Raw genomic sequence first — 20780 nt, 5'->3', positions numbered from 1 at the left:
TTTAAATCTTCAGCAGTAATCATATCAAGCCCACACGCTTTTCCAATGTTGACAGCTTTAGTAAAGGATTTTTCAAATAATTCGAAATCGAGCTTCACATCGGAGAGGGTTGGGGTAACTTTGTATATTTGCTTATGTGATGCAGTAGTGTGATCCTCTCCAATATCAAGAGCTAATTTCTTACCAACATTTGCGAAGAAACTGTTCATGAGTTCCGCTTTTTCTTTGTCGTCAGTTATGATTCGCTTGTTGTCAGCTAGGGGTCCAATAGTACATTTGTTGGTGTCTCCATTGAACTTTTTTACTGTTTTCCAGAAGCTCTTGGAATTATTAGATTTGTCGAATTCATTTCTCCAGTACTTTGCTTTTGCTGCTTTGATTGCATTTGTACACCCGTTTCTTGATTGTTTATATAGTTTCCATTCGGGTGATCCTTTTGGAGTGCGATTTGCGTTCTTGAATAGTTTGTAACGGTTGTTTAATAATTTTCTAATTTTTCCCGTCATCCAAGGTTCATTTTTGGACCGCACCTTGACTTTTCGTGTTTGGACGTGTTCGTTAATAACGTCATTAAAAAGTTCTTCCCAGGCCCATAGAGAGTCGTCAACATCATCGAATATAGAGACAATGTCCCATGGAACCTGCGATAAGTCTTGTTTCAGTTTGTTTTGATCGGCATTTTTGTAATCTTTAACTGTTCTTAATTTTGGTGGTGGACGGTCAATAAAGTAGTTCATAGTTACGTATATCAGGTTATGATCAGAGATGGCTGATCCATAACTTCCACTTCGAAGGATCTTGGTGTCGTTCACAGGTATTATAGCCAAGTCAATCAATGTTTTAGAGTTCTCTGTAATACGAGTGTAATCTTTTATAACATTCTGTAAAGCAACTTTCGCCAAGCCTCGATGAAGCTGAGGTGTAAGACAAGCATCATCTTTAGCAAGATCAATGTTCAAATCTCCAAGTAAAACGATATTTGACCTGTGCGAGTACTTTTCAAGAATTGGTGTCAAATTGTTCAGAAACTTTATTAAAATAATAAAAGAAAGAGAAAGACCAGACAATGTCAATCGAACGAATCGAACGCCGAATCAATTGAACGCAATCGAATGCAATCGAATATTACCGCGATTTTCTCGATTGATTCGATTGCGTTCGATTAGTACAGTGCCTGGATTCGATTGATTCGATTGATTTGACTGTGTTCGATTGATTCGATTGCGTTCGATTGACTAATGTATTCGATTGATTCGATTGCGTTCGATTGCGTTCGATTGATTCGATTGGAATTTTCGTTCGATTCCGTTCAATTGACATCGTATCGTCTGATCTGGGAAAGATTAGCTAGCTTAACTTGAGCATAAATAAAAAATAATTACCACAGATAAAAGGGATTTCTGCTGGTCGTTATAAAGTTCCACTTCGTTCCTGCTTTTCTTGGCTGCAACAAGTTGCCCATTGCCTGGCCCATCCACAATTTCTCCTCCAAAATCATATCTTCTTTTCCCACCGAGTTGTTCCGCCATCTTGAATTTTCGAAGTATGGTATCACAGTCTGACGGAACTCCAATTTAAATATCTTTGGGAGGTAATTTTTCCAAACAACATAAGGGAGATAATGCAAAATAAACTACGTATATGGAAAATATGGATCTAGGGAGTGGTCATAGAATATCCCGGGGGAGGGGGGGCGGTACTTAGGCAAATGAAGGGTACGGTATGTGTCGCCCTTAAGAGAGTCTGCTAAATTGCGTGGGTTGCGTGGGTGCGTGGGTGCGTGGGTCAATATTTTTGCGTGGGTCATTTTTTTGCGTGGGTGGGCGTGGGTCAAATTTTTTGCGTGGGTCATATTTTTTGCGTGGGTCAAATTTTTTGCGTGGGTCAAATTTTTTGCGTGGGTCATATTTTTTGCGTGGATCATTATTTTTTGCGTGGGTCAAAATTTTTGCGTGGGTTAAAATTCTCTCTGTAATTCGAAAAAATGCCTTCCCTTGAAATTCGAACTGGTCACATCCAAAATGTTGGATGTGTTTTAAATAACACGTTTTGGTTTATTTTGTTTATTTTGCATACATAGCTGTACAGTATCCGTACTTTCTGAATATGGTGAATTTGTTCCAATAAACGAGGTCGGAAAGAATGTTTCCAACAGGGGAGTGTCTTTTTATAAGTGTAATTTTCCCTTTTGGGAGATTTCGTCCAAAATTAATACTGTAGTTACGTTTTGTATATACCTAAGAATGGCCAAAAAAATGTACACAATCGAGCGGCTTTATTATATTTTTTAATTCCGCTGACTGAACATGTCAGCTTTTATAGCTTCTTATAGCACACTTTAATCTTTTGGGTTTCCTTTGAGTGTGAAAGAACAAAGCAAATGGTGACAAAATCTGAAAAATTTTCTACAAAAGTTATATTCATTAGGCGACCGATTACTAAACAAGTTAATCGTTGTCAATTATTTCGTCCACCCCACTTGTAATTTCTTTGATTTAAGTACATTAAAGGCCAATTTAAAAAACTGGACGAAATAAAGACGCTTAATTTTTTTTCAAAGCAAGAGAAAAAGGGAGGAAAAGTTTCAATAGAAAGGAAAGAAGCAATGAACGGTCATATTTCATTTTTTTGCTTGAAGTTATTGTGTTTATTTCCATGACACTGGAATCCTGAAATATAACATGTTAAAATTCAAAAGTGTGATCCTGAAGTGTGTCTACAAAAATTAGACGGGTGTGTGTTGATTCTGTATAATATTATAGTAAATAAGTGCAGCTATGCAAAATAAACCACAACGTGTTACATAAAAACAGTCTGCTTTTGCTTAGTTTTCGTAGATACACAACAAATTTTGTATAAGATAACTTGAAAATTTTAATTTGACAAAAAAAACGAGTTAACTAACTCGAAAGTTTTAATTTGGTAAAAAAATCGAGTTAGCTAAAAAATCACCAAAAAAATAGTGACCCACGCAAAAACTTTGGCCCACGCAAAAAATATGACCCACGCAAAAAATAATGACCCACGCAAAAAATTTGACCCACGCAAAAAATATTGACCCATGCAAAAAATATGACCCACGCAAAAAATTTGACCCACGCAAAAACTTTGACCAACGCAAAAAATATTTTGACCCACGCACCCACGCAAAAAAATGACCCACGCAAACATATTGACCCACGAGCCCATGCACCCACGCAACCCACGCAATTTAGCAGACTCCTATTTCAGGCAGTAACTTCCATCCATCCAAGCAAACAATGGTTAGGCCCAAATTTTGAAAATTTAAGTTTATAGATAGCCATCAAAAATGAAATTTTATTAGGCTAGGGAAAAATTCACGCTCATACCCAGTCCACAGTGGTACTTTATCGGGGAAAATTTTCGTCGCGGAAATATATTCGTCACTTGCTGGTAGTTGGTAAACAACGCATTAAATTAAGGGCGGGGAAAATTTTCGTCGGGGAATAATATTCGTCATTTGGTCAAAATTTCATCACTTTTTCCCGATAAGGTACTACAATTGGCTATAGGTCGGTGCAAGATTCGGAGAAATGGTATAAAAAATCAGCATTTTATCCTTATCATCAAAAAATCATAATTCTTTACTACACTATAAAACGTGAGATACACCCCTTTCTCACAAACCCTCTTGACTTGACAAATAGGCCAAAAATAACGCGCCCAGTGAAAAAATTATACTCTATTTCTTGTCCCCAGCAGAAAATAATCAAATTCTAAGAAAGTACTCACTGCAAAATATTGTGTTATTTTACCATCCCCGCTAAATTTTCCCCTATCGAGTTTTTGTCCGTTATTTTTACCCCTACCGGCTGAAAAAACCGCTACCAAGTCTGTGAGAAGGGGGTGTAGTCTGGTCGTCTGGTACAGTAAACCCTCTCCCCGACTGCATTGTATGGTGGACAAAGAAAGGAATCAATGGTTTCATGTCTAAAAATTATTTTTAGAAAAGAAAAATTAACCAACAAATAAAAAATAATATTGATAAATATATACCAATAAAATTGATATTTTATTTTTGGGGGTATTGTTAAAGGGGAACTCAACAAATTTTTCATTTTTATTTTTTTCCTGATTTTTGGTAATATTAAGTATAAAAATGAGAAAGAAAGTATATAGGTTCGATCTCTCAAATAAAAATCATGAAAAATCTCTCTTAACTTCAGTTAAAAATATGTTCAAAAAATCACCCCCTTTCTTTTTAAAAAAGATCGACTTCTCTTTGGATTATGACGTCACCGTATTCAGAAAATAGAGCAAATTCAGTTATGACTACAGTATGTTTTCAGAGTTCTGTTTTAAACAAGAAATAAATACATAGAAAAGTATTCCTGGTGAATTGTGGGTGATTTAGCTGAATAACAATAAAAAATCCAACAAGAAACACAAAAATTTAATCACAAACCCTCTACTGAAGGGCCTGTCTTCACTGATTTTTAGCCTGAGAAGATAAGCAACATAAAAGGGGTTGCGGAACGACCGTTCCGTTTTCGCAAAGCGAAGAAATTTCGACACTAACAAATTATTTTTATAAGTCAAACTTTTATACACCTTTTCGACCGTAGTCGCGCGGGCGCGGCGGATGACGCAAAAAAAGGACTGGTACGAGTTTAGGGTGATAAAAAATCAAAACATTGCAGAAACGGGAAAGTGATATTGACTATCCGTAGATCTAACACGATTTTTTTTCCTATCCGTAATTCCGTTTTCAGGGGGTAGTGGGTCATTAACAGTTAGGTAGGGTCAGGGTTGCTAGTAACGGCTTGTCACTGTGCCGGGTGCATACTCGGCGCCTTGGGCCCCGCAGGGTTGCTAGTAACGGCTCGAATTTCAGTCAGGTTAAAAAAGGGGTACTTTTACCCATATTATAATAACATTACCCCCGTCTTTTTTGTCATTCTATAACTATTTCCAAATTTCGTCTTCTGCTGTGCGAGTGTGGCTCAACGGATAGCGTGTTGGCTTCCGAATCCGAAGGTCTTTCTTTAGTGGTGGTTCGAATCCGGCCCGGTGCGATGATTTGATTGGTCGAAAAATGATTGACAGGTATCAAAACTTAGTCAGAAATGAGAAACTAAGTCTCAAACAGTCAGTAGAAGCAAAGATACAGAAGAAAGATAGGAAAGGAAAAAGAGTAGAAGGAGTGTTAGATATACGGATAGTAGTTATCACCTACCGCAGAAACGAGGATAAATTAAGTAGAAATTAGTTGGAAGCCAGTTATAATGACCTTTGAATGCAGTTAATTAAGTGAAATTTTGATCAATTATTGTGGAATTTGAAGTTTTAAGAAGATGGATTACAACACTGTGAAAAAAATGAAAGTTAATGAGCTGAAAAGTTTTCTCAGACTTCGAGACATGAGACTTTCTGGGAATAAAGAAATCCTCAGAGCTAGAGTGTTGGTTGCAATTGAAAATGGGGTGAAGCCTGTAAAAACTGCAGAGGAAATTGAAGGAGAACTGCTCAGAGAATATAATGATAAACTGACATGCAAAGGTATCTCAATCCCCGATCCATTCAATCTTCAAGATGGTTGGAAACCTGAAGCAATTGGAGTCAAGGAGTGGCCAATGATATCAACATTATATATCATAAAATTTCTTATGTTGGATGAAACCATCGGAGACTTGAATGACTACAAGAAGTCTAAAGCATATAGCTATTTCGAGAGAGGATGGCTTGGAAAGATAGACTTTCATCCCTTGAAAGACACACCATTTTGTCTGATGAGAACTGATTGCCGTCCATCACAGAGAATATCAGACACTCTTCATAAACTTTGGCTGCTTTTTTCAAAGGACACAGGAAATGTGCTTGAAGCCCACTGTACATGTATGGCAGGTATGGGTTCTTCCTGTAATCATGTTGCTGCTGCCTTGTTTCGCATTGAGGCAGCTATGCGTTATGGTTTGTCAAATCCGTCATCAACATCTCTACCAAACGAATGGCTACCTAATCGTAATGAGGTACAACCATCTAAAGCAAAGAATATTGATTTTAATAGGGATGATTTTGCTAAGCGAGGCAAGTCGAGAAAGAAGCTTTTTAGTACCCCTAAGAAGAATTATCATCCATTACCAATAAAAAGAAAAACTACAAAAACACTATCTTTTGAAAAAATTGTGGAAACGCTAAAAGAAAAAGACCTAATGAAGGACACCCACACTCTCAACAGCAGCTCCTCAACCTGAGATAGACTTTGTTTGTTGAATCTGTAAGAAAACCAGATCACGTTTCAGATTTACCATGTATTGATGATGTTATTGTTGTTGAATCTGTAAGAAAACCAGATCACGTTTCAAATTTACCATGTATCGATGATGTTATTTTAACCTCGAAATCGACAGATGAATTTCTGACAAATGTTACCAATGATTTGACCAATGATATTATTGATAAAATTGAGGTAGCTACTAAAGGACAGAGTACCAATGAACTATGGTATCAACATAGAAAAAGTGTCATAACTGCTTCTAAAGTGCATGAAGTGAAAACTAAAATGGAGACTATAAAAGGATATCAGAAAGGGGATGAACGAAGTGAAGTTTTAATGTGGAGTTTAACGAAAAAAATAGCTGGGTTTACTTTCTTAAACCCAAATAATCCTGCATTGAAATATGGTAGAGAAATGGAGGGAATGGCATCTTCAAAACTTCTTGATTTTCTAAAAACTAAACATAAAGGAGCCAAAATCAGAGACTGTGGTTTGCTTCTTCACAAGAATAAACCTTTTATTGGAGCTAGTCCTGATGGCATATTTTCATGTGATTGCTGTAAGGAGGAAGTGTGTATCGAAATCAAATGTCCGTATTCAATAAGCTACCTTTCCCCGACTGATGAAAATGCAAAGCTTCGTTACATGATAAAAACTGACCAAGGACTGAGATTGAGAGAATCTCATCAATATTTCAGCCAGTGTCAATTTCAAATGGGTGTGTGGAACTTGAAAAAATGTTTCTTTTTCGTTTATACTGCCCATGGTTTTATATTAAATGAAATTAGATTTGATACCAATTTTTTTTCTGAGTTGTCAGAAAAGTGTAGTAATTTTTATAAAGAATATTATTTACCATCAATTTTCTTAGCTTGATATTCTTAAAGGCAAATTATAATCTTTTGAAACTTTTGGAAGTCTCTACACCCTGTTGAGAATTAAAAAGAAGCAAGATTCAACTTTTTCAAGGACAAGATCCAATTCAAGATTCAACTTTTTTATTCAGTCTTTTGTTTGAAAAATAAGAAAAACATTTTTAAAAAGGTTTTATGTAAATGTAGTATATATTTTTATTTTTACACATTCTTTCCATTCTTTACAGGCTTCTTTAATTCAAATTTGTCATTGATTTTTCAAGAAAGTTGTCTTTTTATGTTTGTTAGTCTTGGGCTTTATCCACTCTTTATTTTTTTGTATTTTCAAATAAATTTCCTTTGTTTTTAAGCCATTGAAATAGGGATTTGATTTTGAAGGTGGGCTCAAAGTTAAAATTACATTCATTTAAATTTTTTTTTAACTTATCTATTGTCAATTGTGTTGAAATTTATTGACAATCAACTATTCGTCTTTTGTTCTATATGACATTTTAAAAGAGTAAAGTATACTAGTCTTTTTTATTTACTCATATCACTCTTTTTATTAGGATCTTTATAACAGTGAAAAAATTCTTTTAATTTCTCTTGATGAGAGATCAATTTAATTATTTTGTTGTTCTCGCCCAGTCCCTTATTATAGGCGGTAATCACTCAAAGGAAATTAATTTTGGTTTGGTAATTTGATAATTGCACATAGGTCCCAAGACATCTGACATGTCAGAACATTTTTTTCTTTGAAATCTTGTCACCGAAATTCAATCTTTTGAAAAAGCGTCTTTTTTATTCATGTTACCGATGCCGAAGCATTTCTCTGTTCAAAGTTTGTTGATTTGTTATTTAAATGTATTGCCTCATTTCCCCAAGTTTATATTTTCACCTGCGTAAAGAACATAAAGGGATGATTTGGAGTTTTTATAAGATACTTCAGTAATTGGTCATTTAAATTAATAGAGATGACGCGTTCTTTAGAAAAAAGTAACAAAATTGTTGTATTTTTTCCGGCCCCTCATTTATTAATTTTCAAAATATTCCCAGTTACCAAACGAAAAGTCCCTTGTTTTGCTCTTTTGAATCAAAAAGAGTCGTTGCAATAAACAGACTGTACCTTTATGATCATAAAGGTTGGTGAGTCCAGTCAAAACACAGATTTGATCTGCAGCGTCACGCTTCACCTTGCAATAGCCGTCCCCCCCCCGCTAATTAATTTTTCGAAAATTTTCCACCCAGGACATTCTTATTCCAACCCCCCCTCCCCCGCTTATCAATTTTTGGGAAAATATTTTTGAAAGTTCCCTTTTTGTCTTAATTCTACTGTATTAGCCTCCTTTTCAAACATTTTCCACCCAGGACATTTTAATTCCAACCCCCTGCTTATTCCAAGCCCCCCGGCTATTAGGTACCCGAGAGTAGTTAACTCAAATTGAAACAAACCATTGCCAAACAAACTCTACTGTAGACATACTGATTTTTTTGATAAAACAATTCTTAACCAAAAAGATGAAACTATTAAGAATTACAAAAAATAGACAAAATGTAAAAACAACAAAAAATAATGGTTTCCTATGCTACAAATGATTAATTATGGCTAATATAGAATTTTCTTTGAGCCTGGGCAAATAGGGTTAAAAGAAAAATCAAGTTAAAAATATAAAAAACTTTGTAAATTTCAAACTCAAAAATCAAAACACAAGAGCCATGAAGGTAGAAAGTACCCAAAAGTATTAATACAATAGTTTAAACTATCACTGCTTTGGAAGCAAAAGGTTAAGTTTTAGAATGCTTTTTCTAAGTGCTGTAAAAAATCAGTGAACAAAATAGAAGAAAAAAGTCTGGACTAAATCTTGCAATAAAAAAGGTCCAATCGAAGATCATTAACACAAGATATTGATATAAAATTTACATACACTAAATGTTGACAGATCAACTAAATTAAAATCTATTCTGTATTTGTTTTTGTTGCCTCCTTGAATAAAAGAGGCTTCAGATTACATAAAGCAGCACAAATTTTAACCATGTCATCACACTGATGAATCATAGTGATGGGTAGAGAACTTTTAAAAATTCTGAAAAACTTCAGTCTATTGATTGCACGTTCCACGTGAATTCTTAAATTAGCAACCTTTTGAGTCTTTTCTGTCTCTGCTTTGGTCATTTGGGCTTTCAGGCGTTTCCCAGGAGGGACAATCAATTTGCAAAACTTTAGCATTAGTTCCTCTTGGATCTGAAAACCACGATCAGCCATCACATCATCATACAAGTCCAGAAAATTAAAAAAAACCACTGTCCTTACATATAAATTTATCACTGGCTCGTCCACCATAGCACTCTGATAAAAAAGATATAAACCCAGTTGGGGTAATTCCAATCAAAAATTTCAGAGTATTATGACTCTTGTAGTCTGACCAAGTGACGGCTTGAGCTTCCAAATTTTTAGGTCTTTCAATGAATATTTCACTACAGTCAATAATGACACGTACATTTCCACACCCAGCTTTTTTGAATTGCTTTGGCATGTTTTCCATTACAGCCTCTTTTGGAACCCATTTCACTAATGTTCCCAAAGTTTCAGCAAGAAACCGAATCCATGTTTTTATTGTTTCTGAACATGTACCAACAGAAATTTGAAAACGATCTGCTAAATCTTCAGTGAGAAGTCCAAGGCGTAACTTCATCAATGTTAATAAAAATTCAGTTTTAGCATTCAACTTCTTTGAAGACGCCCTGGAAAAAATTTGCCGTTTGACTTTCGTAGATACCACTTTCTTGGGGCCTCGCCAGTAGGTCATTGATGGTATGTACGGTTCTAGTAAATTGAATATGGCTTGAAATAATAGAATTGATTCAATACCAGTGTAAAATTTCATCTTCTCATCAGTTTTAATGTCCTGAAGTGAAAATGGTTTGGATGAATCACGGATTTTCTTGTTTGTGGATCTCAAAAATTTAATTGCTTTTGTGAGTCTATCTATTTTAATTTCATAAGTATTAATAAGTTTATCTTTTTCCTTGCAGTCTAGACATTCATTTTTCTCGATAGTTTCATCAAATGTTTGAGGTAGATGGGGTTCAGCTGACATTAGAGGTGTTGGCTCATTAGAAATTTCTAAGGTAGGTGTATCCAACGATGCTGAAGGTATTTGTTGTGGTGGTATCTCGTCAGACGGTGTAGATGTTGATGATGATGGCATCGGTTGTTCAACAACTGGATAGGTCAGTGGAGATAATTGATCAGTGTCCGAGTTACTAGTGTTTCTAGGTTTTTTTGGAGGAAGATCATGTTTAATAATGGCTCGTCTCGACTTAACTGTCTTTGGATCATAACCAAGTTCAAGCTCTGGACTAGGGTGCTTTACAGTTGGAAATCCATCTACAAAATGTACACTGCAAACTCTGTCACTTTCAACTGGCACCCACGATGATTTGTCAGCCTTAACTCTGTTCATTTTTTGTATCCATATCTTTCTTTTGTCAAAGTTCAGTTGTACTGATGGAAATGCAAATAGCTGAAATGGAGGGCTACAACCACAATCCATCTTCATCATTCTGTTGTGACCTGGCTCATAGCATGTTGATGTTCTCCACTTTTTGAGTCGATAAGTACTGTTTTTACAACCAATAACAGCACAATTACCATGCCCCATCTCGTAATGTATTAGGAATCAATTATACTTCATTAAATCTTTCACTAATCACAATTAATTTCCACTTTATATAATCACTTTTACTCTCTTCAGCCAAGCCACACTACCAACTACTAAGCAATTTTGGTTTGTTTTGATTTTTTATCACCCTAAACTCGTCCCAGTCTTCTTTAAATTCACGCGCGCACGCTGCGCGGCGATTGGCGGCTACGGTCGAAAAGGTGTATTGATAATGTTTTCCAACTCAACTCTTTCTTTTTTATAAGAATTTTATAAGAACAATACGAGGCTCAAAAATTAAATACGCCGGGTTTTGAGCAATTCAAAAACAATTTCAGGCTCAAAGTGCAAAAAAGGACAGCCAAACCTTTAAAAAAATTTACTGGTTCTTATAAAAAATAGTGCAAGTGACAAAAAAGAACACACATGTTTCTTGTGCAATGGCTGAATGACCAACAACATTACATTAGGCTTTAGGCTGGTAGTTTATCTGAATAAATTGAAAGACTTTTATCCCATCTTTTTGTGAGCTTTTGAAACAATTACTTAGCTCTCTATAAAACTTTTACAAAGACAAATTTATCAACAATTCAAAAATTATATTATACATTTCCCTTCAAAATTTAAAAGAAAATAGTGCGTAGTTTGAAAGATGATCTTGAGCTTTTCAGCCATTAGAACCTAGGTATACAATCTCTCAAAATGTGCTACCTCTTTATGATATCATTCACTTCAAATGTAGTATCAATTTTCCGAAAAGGAATCAGCAGCCTAGCAATAATTTCCAGTAACATATCAAGACTAGTGAGTTTTTTGCGTGATGAAATTTTGTCTTTTTGTGAGTCTATTTTTGCGATATTGTGTGTTCAGCAAAAAGATGTTCCCAATGTTTCATTTATAAAATCAATCCAAACCAGTCCAAACTAATTTTTTCAAGAATCTTGCCTGGCCCATCCACAATTTCTCCTCCAAAATCATATCTTCTTTTCCCACCGAGTTGTTCCGCCATCTTGAATTTTCGAAGTATGGTATCACAGTCTGACGGAACTCCAATTTAAATATCTTTGGGAGGTAATTTTTCCAAACAACATAAGGGAGATAATGCAACATAAGGGAGATAATGCAAAATAAACTACGTATATGGAAAATATGGATCTAGGGAGTGGTCATAGAATATCCCGGGGGAGGGGGGGGGCGGTACTTAGGCAAATGAAGGGTACGGTATGTGTCGCCCTTAAGAGTACCTTTTTTGGACTTCCAATTCCAAAGTCCCGCTTAGGGTCGGAAAGATCAGAAAATCAAATTTCAGTCCCCCTCTAAGTGTCGGAAAAATAGGAAAATTTCAACTTTTTACCCCCTGAAAGATCGAAATTTGGTCAAAATTGGTCCCGCTAAGGGTCGTAAAATTCCCAAAATTTTCCTTTGTTTTCCCCTTTTTAATCCCGGTAAGGGTCCAAAGTTCGAAAGTCGGGCGGCACCTCTCCCGTCAGCTCGCAACCCTAGTACCCCCCCCGCGGTCTACTAGAGGGTGTTGGACTTGGAGTATTTTAAGGGGGACCGATAGAAAATTACCAAGGGGGGTGAGTCCGAAATCTTTTTTCTATCCTTTTTAGTACGATTCGAAATGTAGACTTTTTAGTAATTTATCAGAGCCTTTTTGAAAAATTGTCGGCCTGTTGCACATTTCAGGCAGTAACTTCCATCCATCCAAGCAAACAATGGTTAGGCCCAAATTTTGAAAATTTAAGTTTATAGATAGCCATCAAAAATGAAATTTTATTAGGCTAGGGAAAAATTCACGCTCATACCCAGTCCACAGTGGTACTTTATCGGGGAAAATTTTCGTCGCGGAAATATATTCGTCACTTGCTGGTAGTTGGTAAACAACGCATTAAATTAAGGGCGGGGAAAATTTTCGTCGGGGAATAATATTCGTCACTTGGTCAAAATTTCATCACTTTTTCCCGATAAGGTACTACAATTGGCTATAGGTCGGTGCAAGAGATTCGGAGAAATGGTATAAAAAATCAGCATTTTATCCTTATCATCAAAAAATCATAATTCTTTACTACACTATAAAACGTGAGATACACCCCTTTCTCACAAACCCTCTTGACTTGACAAATAGGCCAAAAATAACGCGCCCAGTGAAAAAATTATACTCTATTTCTTGTCCCCAGCAGAAAATAATCAAATTCTAAGAAAGTACTCACTGCAAAATATTGTGTTATTTTACCATCCCCGCTAAATTTTCCCCTATCGAGTTTTTGTCCGTTATTTTTACCCCTACCGGCTGAAAAAACCGCTACCAAGTCTGTGAGAAGGGGGTGTAGTCTGGTCGTCTGGTACAGTAAACCCTCTCCCCGACTGCATTGTATGGTGGACAAAGAAAGGAATCAATGGTATTAATTAACAGAGCTAGAATTATAACATTGTTAACATTGAGGACAGTCATAAGCAAGTAAAATTCAGAAAGGATATTTTACACTCTCTCTAATTCGATCTTCAAAGGACAAATGATTTTCTTCGAATCAGAGAAAGATTCTAATTACAGAGAGTAATTTAAACCACTTTCCAGCAGAGGGGACTGATATTTTTTGTTCGAATTACAGTTACACACAAATGTGTTAAATCAGATTCGCGCCGTTTTATAAAGACTTTGAGTTGTTCGATAAGTTTGTTTTGATTGATAGATTATAATTTCTGCCCAGACGTGCCCGAGGCCGCCTCTTATGTTTTTTTTCTTTTTTTCTCTCTATTCTTTTGTTTTATGTTTTCGAAAGTAATTAACGACCTTATTTGATTTGAGACATTCGAATTCGTTTCAAACAAAAAATCTTTCAAACAAAATCTGTTTTAGAATAAGAACAAATTTAAAACATACAAAACATAAGAATCACAAGACAAGTTTGTTGGAACAACTAAACAGCAACATTAACAATACATTCGAAAGGCGGTAAAAACAAGAGATCTTTCTTCGTAAAAAGGGACTTATAAACATCTATGTCGATAATTATATTGCTGTAAATCTAAGTCATTCATTGTTGAATTCGAAAAGTTATGACGAAGGTGCCTAGCTGCCTGACTTTCGGCCCTCGGACCCTTAGCGAGACTAGAGAGAAGAAGAAACAAGCGAAATTTTGCACTAATTTGATTAAATTTCTATCTTTCTGGGGGTAAAAAGTTGAATTTTTTTCCCTATTTTTACCGACTCTTAGTGGGACTGAAGTTTGATTTTCTGATTTTTCCAACCCTTACAGGGACTGCCATTTTTAAAAAGGCATCCTTAAGAACGGCTCATGTCCGTATCCTTCTCTTGCCTAAGTACCCACGGGCTGCCTTTTTTCGACGAATCTCGTGTCATGTCTATAATTTCACTCCTCTTATCTTGACATCAAAGTTTTCCTAATCATCAACAAGTACGGCAAATGTAAAGCGAGCGAAGCGAGAAACAAATCTAATCTCAAAGCCTTTTCGGACGTCGCATGTCGCCGGTATGGTATAGTTTGAACAACACCCTTTCTGATCATTTTTGCAACAATTTAAAAATCTTTTTCAAAATATGGTTAAAAGATACGTGACCTGGAAGGGACAGAGTCAAACTTTGAAGAGAATTTTTTCCTTTAATTTTGACTTCATCGTATTTTAAGCCAGCTTCCCAACATCCAAAGGACTTTAAAATGCGTTCAGCAACAGCTAAACCGGCGTGCGACGCCGGGTACCGGCTAGTATGATTGTATTACGTTAAGAGTAGCCCTCAACTTACAGCTTTTAAATAAAAAAGATACGTTGATGTATAATTATCTTGTATTTATAAATACCAAGAATACAAAAGCGGCTGTGTTATTAAGATATTACGTTTTTATAACATCTTGTATTTATAGATACCAAGAAAACAAGAACGGCTGTGTTATATGTCACTAACACAATACTAACATATCACGTTTTTATAATATCTTGTACTTATAAATACCAAGAATAAAAGAACGGCTGTGTTTATAAGTCACTAACATAATACTAACATATTACGTTTTAATATTATCATAAATCGCCTGCGATGTAAATGACTAAAAAAATTCCAAAAGAGGTTTATCAAAAATAAAATAAAATAAAGATTTTCGAAAAGAAATTGGCAAAAAGTAATTACCCTAATATGATTTTCGCTAAAGCTCGGCCTGTTCTTATTTTAGGGTAAAATTGAAGCAGATGGGGATCTATACACCCAAATCTTATTACATTGACTCTTGATTTGCAAAAGTTCAATCATTCGAGGTCCAGCGTTGTTCTTAAACGTTTTTATTTTTAATGTGTTTTTGAGCTTCCTCTTTTATCATGAAATTGTTCTTATAAAAAAGAGCTAAAACGAAAATGGATTACACGTTTTATTTTTTATTAGAACCCAGTTTATAAGAATATTGATGCTGAAATTCGTCGAAAATTTAAGAACATCGTAAGAACATGCCCAGCCTCAGTTTGGAAAAAAATGACAAAAAACTACAATTTTTTCCTCTTTTCTAGCAGTTTTAACCGAACTTAGGGATGGATTTTCTAAATTCGAGAGCAAAATATTGTCCAAATTTTACCAATTTTAAGTGCTCTTTATTTTGCATGATATTGTCGATTTAGAGTACTCTGAAAAATTAAGAACGCATTTTAAGAACATTTTAGGCTGAAAATTGCTAAAAAAATAAGGACATCTAGGCTCAGCTATATTTTAAATGTTCTAATAAAAAAACGTGTATTTTTAGCCGGCAAGTAAATCAAGCTTATCGTCATGTTATTCTTGTTAAAAAGACTCATATCGTGTAGAACGATAAGATATCCATCTTCAAAGCCTAAGTAAAAGAGTCTTCGAAGTTTCTAGAAAAAAATAAGCATCTCACCATAAAAAAAAAAAAAAAAAAAAAATTTAGTCCAAAATTACAATATACCGTTTGTACAAAAAAGTCATAAAAATAAATTCCAAAAAATATATTTCTAAAAAAATATCAAAAATAAAAAAAACATCGACCTCTAAATTTAAAACTGGAAATGTTGCATCTCTTAATCTCTTTTTCGAATAACACTTATGATAGAGAGAGATTGCTTGTTATCAAGAAATTAAGTTCATTGTATTGTACAATTGATTCTAGAAATTAATTATTGAATCGCAGACCTCTATAGGTATACTTCCTATCAGAAACTCTTTTCGCAAGAGGACGAGCAGAAGTTTAAGAAATTCATGATCCTGGGAACAATTTGCCATTTGTCAAATTAGGAGATAATCTTTCCAGCCTTGATTTTAGAGATCGGTGACTTTCTTTTATTCATCATTATTGACCCATAATGCTTTCTTTTGTTGTTCCAAAACAGCATCGTTGATATCTTTGCAAACTTGGTGTAAATTGCTGACCGCGTTGATTGTCACTAGAAAGGTGGACAAAACGAATCAAAAAATCCAACAAATTTTCAAGTCTTCGGATGTTTTTAAGTTTTTGCTGGTTTTTGAGTTTTACAGCTTTTTAAGCTTACGTAGTGTTAAAATGTCGGAGAAATTCGCAAAAGACAGCCTTACGAACGATTTTCCTTATTATCTAAAGTAACATTTTAAGCTTTTTTCACGTGTACGTAAAATGTTACTTTAGACCTTACGAAAAATTGTCCGTAAGGCTGTCTTTTGGGAATTTCCCCCGCCTTACGTACAGTTTTTGTCCCGTAAGAGAGTCTTAAGTGACTTTTCCTTCCGTTCAAAATGTTTTGAACGTTAGCAAACTCTACCTAAGGCCTTAAAACGTTACGTAAGCTTAGAGAAATTCCCCTTTCCTGAAGGTTTTAAGTAAAATTTTACGTACATGTGAAAAAAGCTTTACGTGCATGTGAAAAAAGCTTAAATGTTCATATTTTGTGCAATTTTCTGAAAAATGGAAGTTTTAAAGTCCGTAAAGACTTAAAATGTTCTGAGCTTGTTCTTAATATTTTGGGCCTCGAAACCATATGTTTTTATAAAGTTTTTTCATATAAAAAAACGTTTAGGTTTGTACCAAATTCTTCTTTGCGGTAAACAAAAATTATTTTTAAAGTCGATAATTGACATTATTAGGTGGTACAGTCTATCGGCAGGTAATGTAATAAGCTGCTGGTTATAGATGTCTAGCCCTCCAAGAGAATCCTCCCCATTCTTTCATTTGAGAAATATGATGAAGTCTAGCAAGCTAGACGACTAATTCAGACATAGTAGAAATAAAGCAAAAAGTAATGGAGGGAACAATTTTATACAAACTAAATCCCGTGACAATAATCGTATTATCATATAACGCATATACTACTGTATTACACGCATTATAAAAGACTTCAGTCTAAGAAATATGACACTTTTGATCAAAATTGTACAGAGAACTAGTCCATTAACTATTGACTTACCATTGAAAAAATGTTTAGAATCTTTTTCTTGTTTGAGGTAAGTATCGTACAAATCTTTAGCCTCTTTTGTCGATAGTTTGTCTTTGATGAAATGTCCGTCCCTCATATCTCTGTAAAAAAAAACAGTATTAGAAAAACATGAAATGGTAAAAATGGATACCAGGGGTCGATTTTTAAAACGTTTTTGAGCACTTTCCAAAAGTAACTTTTTTTATTAAATTGAGCACAACTTTCGATCTAATGAACCGAATTCAATAAATGACCCATCAAAATTTAAGTTTATCTTTCTTCTTTCCAATGGAATAGGGCATGGTTCTTTTAAAATTTTTAGATTTCGAGAAAATCAGTTTCAAGGAGAGAAACTTTTTTGTGACACACCCGGTGTTTTCATCAAGTGGCTTTCGTTTATACAGGAGGTGAGGCGTCCCTTGATAACCTGATCTTAGAACGCCGAAAAATTATATCTAATTATTCACAAGTGCCGTCGGATCTAATTATTTAATACCTGTAAGCTAAAAAAACTCCAACGAAACGCAAGAATACAGCTGTTGTTTTTTCATAACTTTACCAGAATTGGATTCTAAATAAGTACAATCTTAGACAAAATATTTGTCACAAATTGTTTTTTAACAGTTTTTGACCCTAGGAAACCCTTCCCCCCAGTATCAATGTTGCCCAGTATCGATGTTGTCCAGTATCAATGTTGTCCAGGGCCAAGATGGCCTCCTATTCAACATTGATATTGGGGGGGAGGGGTAAAATACACTCTTTTAAGGCTTTCTGTCAAAGATTGTAAGCTTCAATTTTGGAATAATTTCCGAGCAATTTCCGATTCTCAAAACATGGAACGCAATTACTCTATTTTAAATTCAATAAAAGAAATATGATTAAACGATTGACTTTTTATTTTAATGTTTTTTGTTTTCATAATGACCCATAAAGTCTGTCAAAATGGAAAAATGAGCTAAAATTGCTTGATACACGGCCAATTTTCGTTCTGTTTACTTGATATTTTTCGTGCAAATTTACATGGGATCAAAGCTAAAGCTAAGCAAAAATTTAATTCGAAACCCGTGTATTGTTTTGGGTGAACAGCCGGGTCAGATCGTCGCATCCACGACAACCCTTTAGTGGTGTGCGCAGAATGCGTGATCTGCCAATAGATTAAGTATGGAGATACAGGGCGTACAATATGGAATACGGGGCGTACAACATGAAGATACAGGGCGTATGGTATGGACATACGGGGCGTACAATATGAAAATACGGGGCGTGCAGTATGGACGTACAAGACGTACAGTAGGGAAACGGGGCGTTAAGTATGGAGAAACAGGGCGTACAGTATGGAAACACACTTACTTTATGATTTTACCAGATTTGAATTTTAAATAAATAATGATAGGGTATAGATGAGCGTTAATGATTCTTTCGATGGCGTCCATGTTGATATCCAACAAACAATGTTTCGTCTGAAAAAAAGTCAAAGAAAATGAAAATGACAGTGCTCGGAGCAAAGAATAAATAATGATGGCTGAATGGCCAAGGGTGTCCCGGTTCGAACCCCTAGTTCGAATCCCCACTTCCTCCAATGTTCCGTTCAGTTCGTAGATAGCCGATAGACCTTTTCATAAATTACGTTACGAACATCACTTGCCTCGTTTTGAAATTATTGTCATGGTGATTAACTCCCAGCGGATTTTATCAAAACTACTTTCTAATCATAAAAAAATTATTTCATGTCTCAAGGGACTTAATCACCATGGTAGTTGTTTGAATATTAATGTCTATAAAAGGTCTATTAACCAGTTAGTTAATAATTATGTCAGAAAAGACTTGGCGCTCGAAAAAAAAATTTTTTTCAAACGATATCAGGTAAAAATGCTTCTTTTACCACTCGCTCAATGACGTAATCACAGAGCAATGAGACATACCTGTTTTTGAGAGAATTCTTTGACAGCGTTTGCAGTGACAACCTCATAGCGATCACCTCCTTTCCGTAATTTGTAATCCAGATAAGTTCCGCTATCTACGTTCTCCGACATCTCGTCTTGTGTAGAGTGTACCACTGTGGTGTTAAAAGTAAAGGAAAAGTTAATACAGTTGACACTCTCTAATTCGAACTACATTTTCATCGAATAAGGGAGCGTATCGAATAGTAAAGCGCCGTTCGTGAGAGTTTTATGTTGACAGTGATTTTCAATATTACCGAAAAATGGAGCGCGTGGAATAGAAGAACGTCGATAAGAGACGCTCCCTAATTCGATTTTCGCAGAGAATACAGTTTTCATCGAATAAAGGAGCGTTCCAAATAGTAGAGCGCCGTTCGTGAGAGTTTTTTTGTTGACAGTGATTTTCACTATTACCGAAAAATGGAGCGTGTGGAATATTAGAACGTCGAATAAGAGACGCTCCCTAATTCGATTTTAGAGGGGAATACATATCGAATAAGGGAGCGCCGTTCTTGAGAGTTTTATGTTGACAGTGATTTTCAAGATTACCGAATAATGGAGCGTGTGGAATAGTAGAACGTCGAATAAGAGAGCGTCAACTGCATTGAAAGACAGCAGCTGGGCAGTCTTATGGAGAGATGGAAAATGACGTCAAAATTCATAGTTTTATGAGAATGTCAATGCAACGACTTGAAAAATTTTAACTTCTTTCTTTTTGGTAAACTCAAACCCAGTTTCCACAAACTTTAGGTTGCAGCCCTAAACACTACCGAGTGTATGTATTTGCACTTAGGTAGAGACGGTAGAGTGACTGGAGCGATTTGGAAAAACCCGCAATTCCGCCCCGCAAAATCGAGGACGGTAAAAGTGCTGATTTACCGTCGTCTTCGGCTGGATAGGATCTAGCCAAATTAGAACCTTACCGTCTCCGTCGCTGAAAAACACACATACATAAACTCGCTACTAAAGAAGGATTGACGCCAAAATTTTGTGTCTTGGATAAAAACAATGCAACGACTTCGAATATTTTGACGTCAACCTACCTTGTAAACTCTAACCCAGTTTCCTTATGCGCTAATGGGTTGATATTTACATATTAAAAAGACACCTGGCTAGCCGTGAGGGTCGGGGTTTAAAGAAATTATGCAAAGATTAAAAAGCCTGAAGATTTACTGATGCAAACGACAAAAACAGTAACTTTTATAAACATCTTCGATCGGCCGATCCCTGTGAAATTTTAACCACCAAAAATGGTTTTTAAGTGCGTAAAACTAGAGTTGGAAAGTAGAGTTTTAACTGTGAGTTTTAACATGAGGACCTTAGGATCTCAGGATTTAAAAGCTTAAATTTGAACCAACAACAGTTAGGAACATTTGGCGAGTTCCTGTACGCAGCCACAATCAAAAAAATCATAACCCCACTCATAAAAAATTTACGTTTGCGTCTTCGTTTACCATTTTTGCCTAAACAATATAGGAAACACAGTAAGTATAAACAGAATGTGCCTTTAATTGGCTGTAAAAACTTTTTGCGTCGGTAGAAATTTCTCCAACTTTCAACAATGATAGAACGCACCAGGGTTTGAACGCACCTATTTAAACAAAATTGACCAGCGCATTTTTTATCTTTCTACTTCTTCATCTCCAATGAAGCTCTCAAAGTCAAATAGAATTAAGCA

The 20780-nt window shown here is 35.4% G+C and overlaps 4 protein-coding genes across 6 annotated transcripts in view; 1 reads left to right on the top strand and 3 right to left on the bottom strand.

Moving 5' to 3' along the window:
• The window catches only part of LOC136798291 (U5 small nuclear ribonucleoprotein 40 kDa protein-like), a 30750-nt gene extending 29186 nt beyond the window's left edge, over positions 1-1564 (bottom strand). The window contains exon 1 of the mRNA XM_067054880.1: positions 1383-1564. Coding sequence (XP_066910981.1) covers positions 1383-1529 — 147 coding nt within the window. The 5' untranslated portion in view covers positions 1530-1564. The remainder of the gene's footprint in view (positions 1-1382) is intronic.
• Positions 1565-5315: 3751 nt separating this feature from the next.
• On the top strand, positions 5316-6215 carry LOC136798285 (uncharacterized). Its single transcript, XM_067054873.1, has one exon. The coding sequence runs from the start codon at positions 5316-5318 to the stop codon at positions 6213-6215; it is 900 nt and encodes a 299-aa protein (XP_066910974.1).
• Positions 6216-9380: 3165 nt separating this feature from the next.
• LOC136798284 (uncharacterized) lies at positions 9381-10754 on the bottom strand. The gene has a single exon (XM_067054872.1). It carries the CDS (start codon positions 10752-10754, stop codon positions 9381-9383), a length of 1374 nt encoding a protein of 457 aa, XP_066910973.1.
• Positions 10755-15903: 5149 nt separating this feature from the next.
• LOC136798289 (disks large homolog 5-like) overlaps positions 15904-20780 on the bottom strand; it is a 52896-nt gene continuing 48019 nt past the window's right edge. For all 3 annotated transcript variants that reach the window (XM_067054879.1, XM_067054877.1, XM_067054878.1), the window contains 4 exons: positions 19085-19218; positions 18513-18622; positions 17154-17263; positions 15904-16160 (listed from right to left, as the gene is read on the bottom strand). In XM_067054879.1, coding sequence (XP_066910980.1) covers positions 16057-16160; positions 17154-17263; positions 18513-18622; positions 19085-19218 — 458 coding nt within the window. In that variant the 3' untranslated portion in view covers positions 15904-16056. The remainder of the gene's footprint in view (positions 16161-17153; positions 17264-18512; positions 18623-19084; positions 19219-20780) is intronic.

This window comes from Clytia hemisphaerica, unplaced genomic scaffold (assembly GCF_902728285.1).
Source record: "Clytia hemisphaerica strain Z4C2 unplaced genomic scaffold, Clytia hemisphaerica genome assembly, whole genome shotgun sequence".
Taxonomy (NCBI): domain Eukaryota; kingdom Metazoa; phylum Cnidaria; class Hydrozoa; order Leptothecata; family Clytiidae; genus Clytia; species Clytia hemisphaerica.
The sequence above is the reverse complement of the archived record's forward strand: the minus strand, read 5'-3'. Positions and strand labels throughout refer to the sequence as shown.

Coding starts and splice junctions, on each gene's coding strand:
- LOC136798285 (XM_067054873.1), top strand. CDS start 5,316: ATGGATTACAACACTGTGAAAAAAATGAAAGTTAATGAGCTGAAAAGT.
- LOC136798284 (XM_067054872.1), bottom strand. CDS start 10,754: ATGGGGCATGGTAATTGTGCTGTTATTGGTTGTAAAAACAGTACTTAT.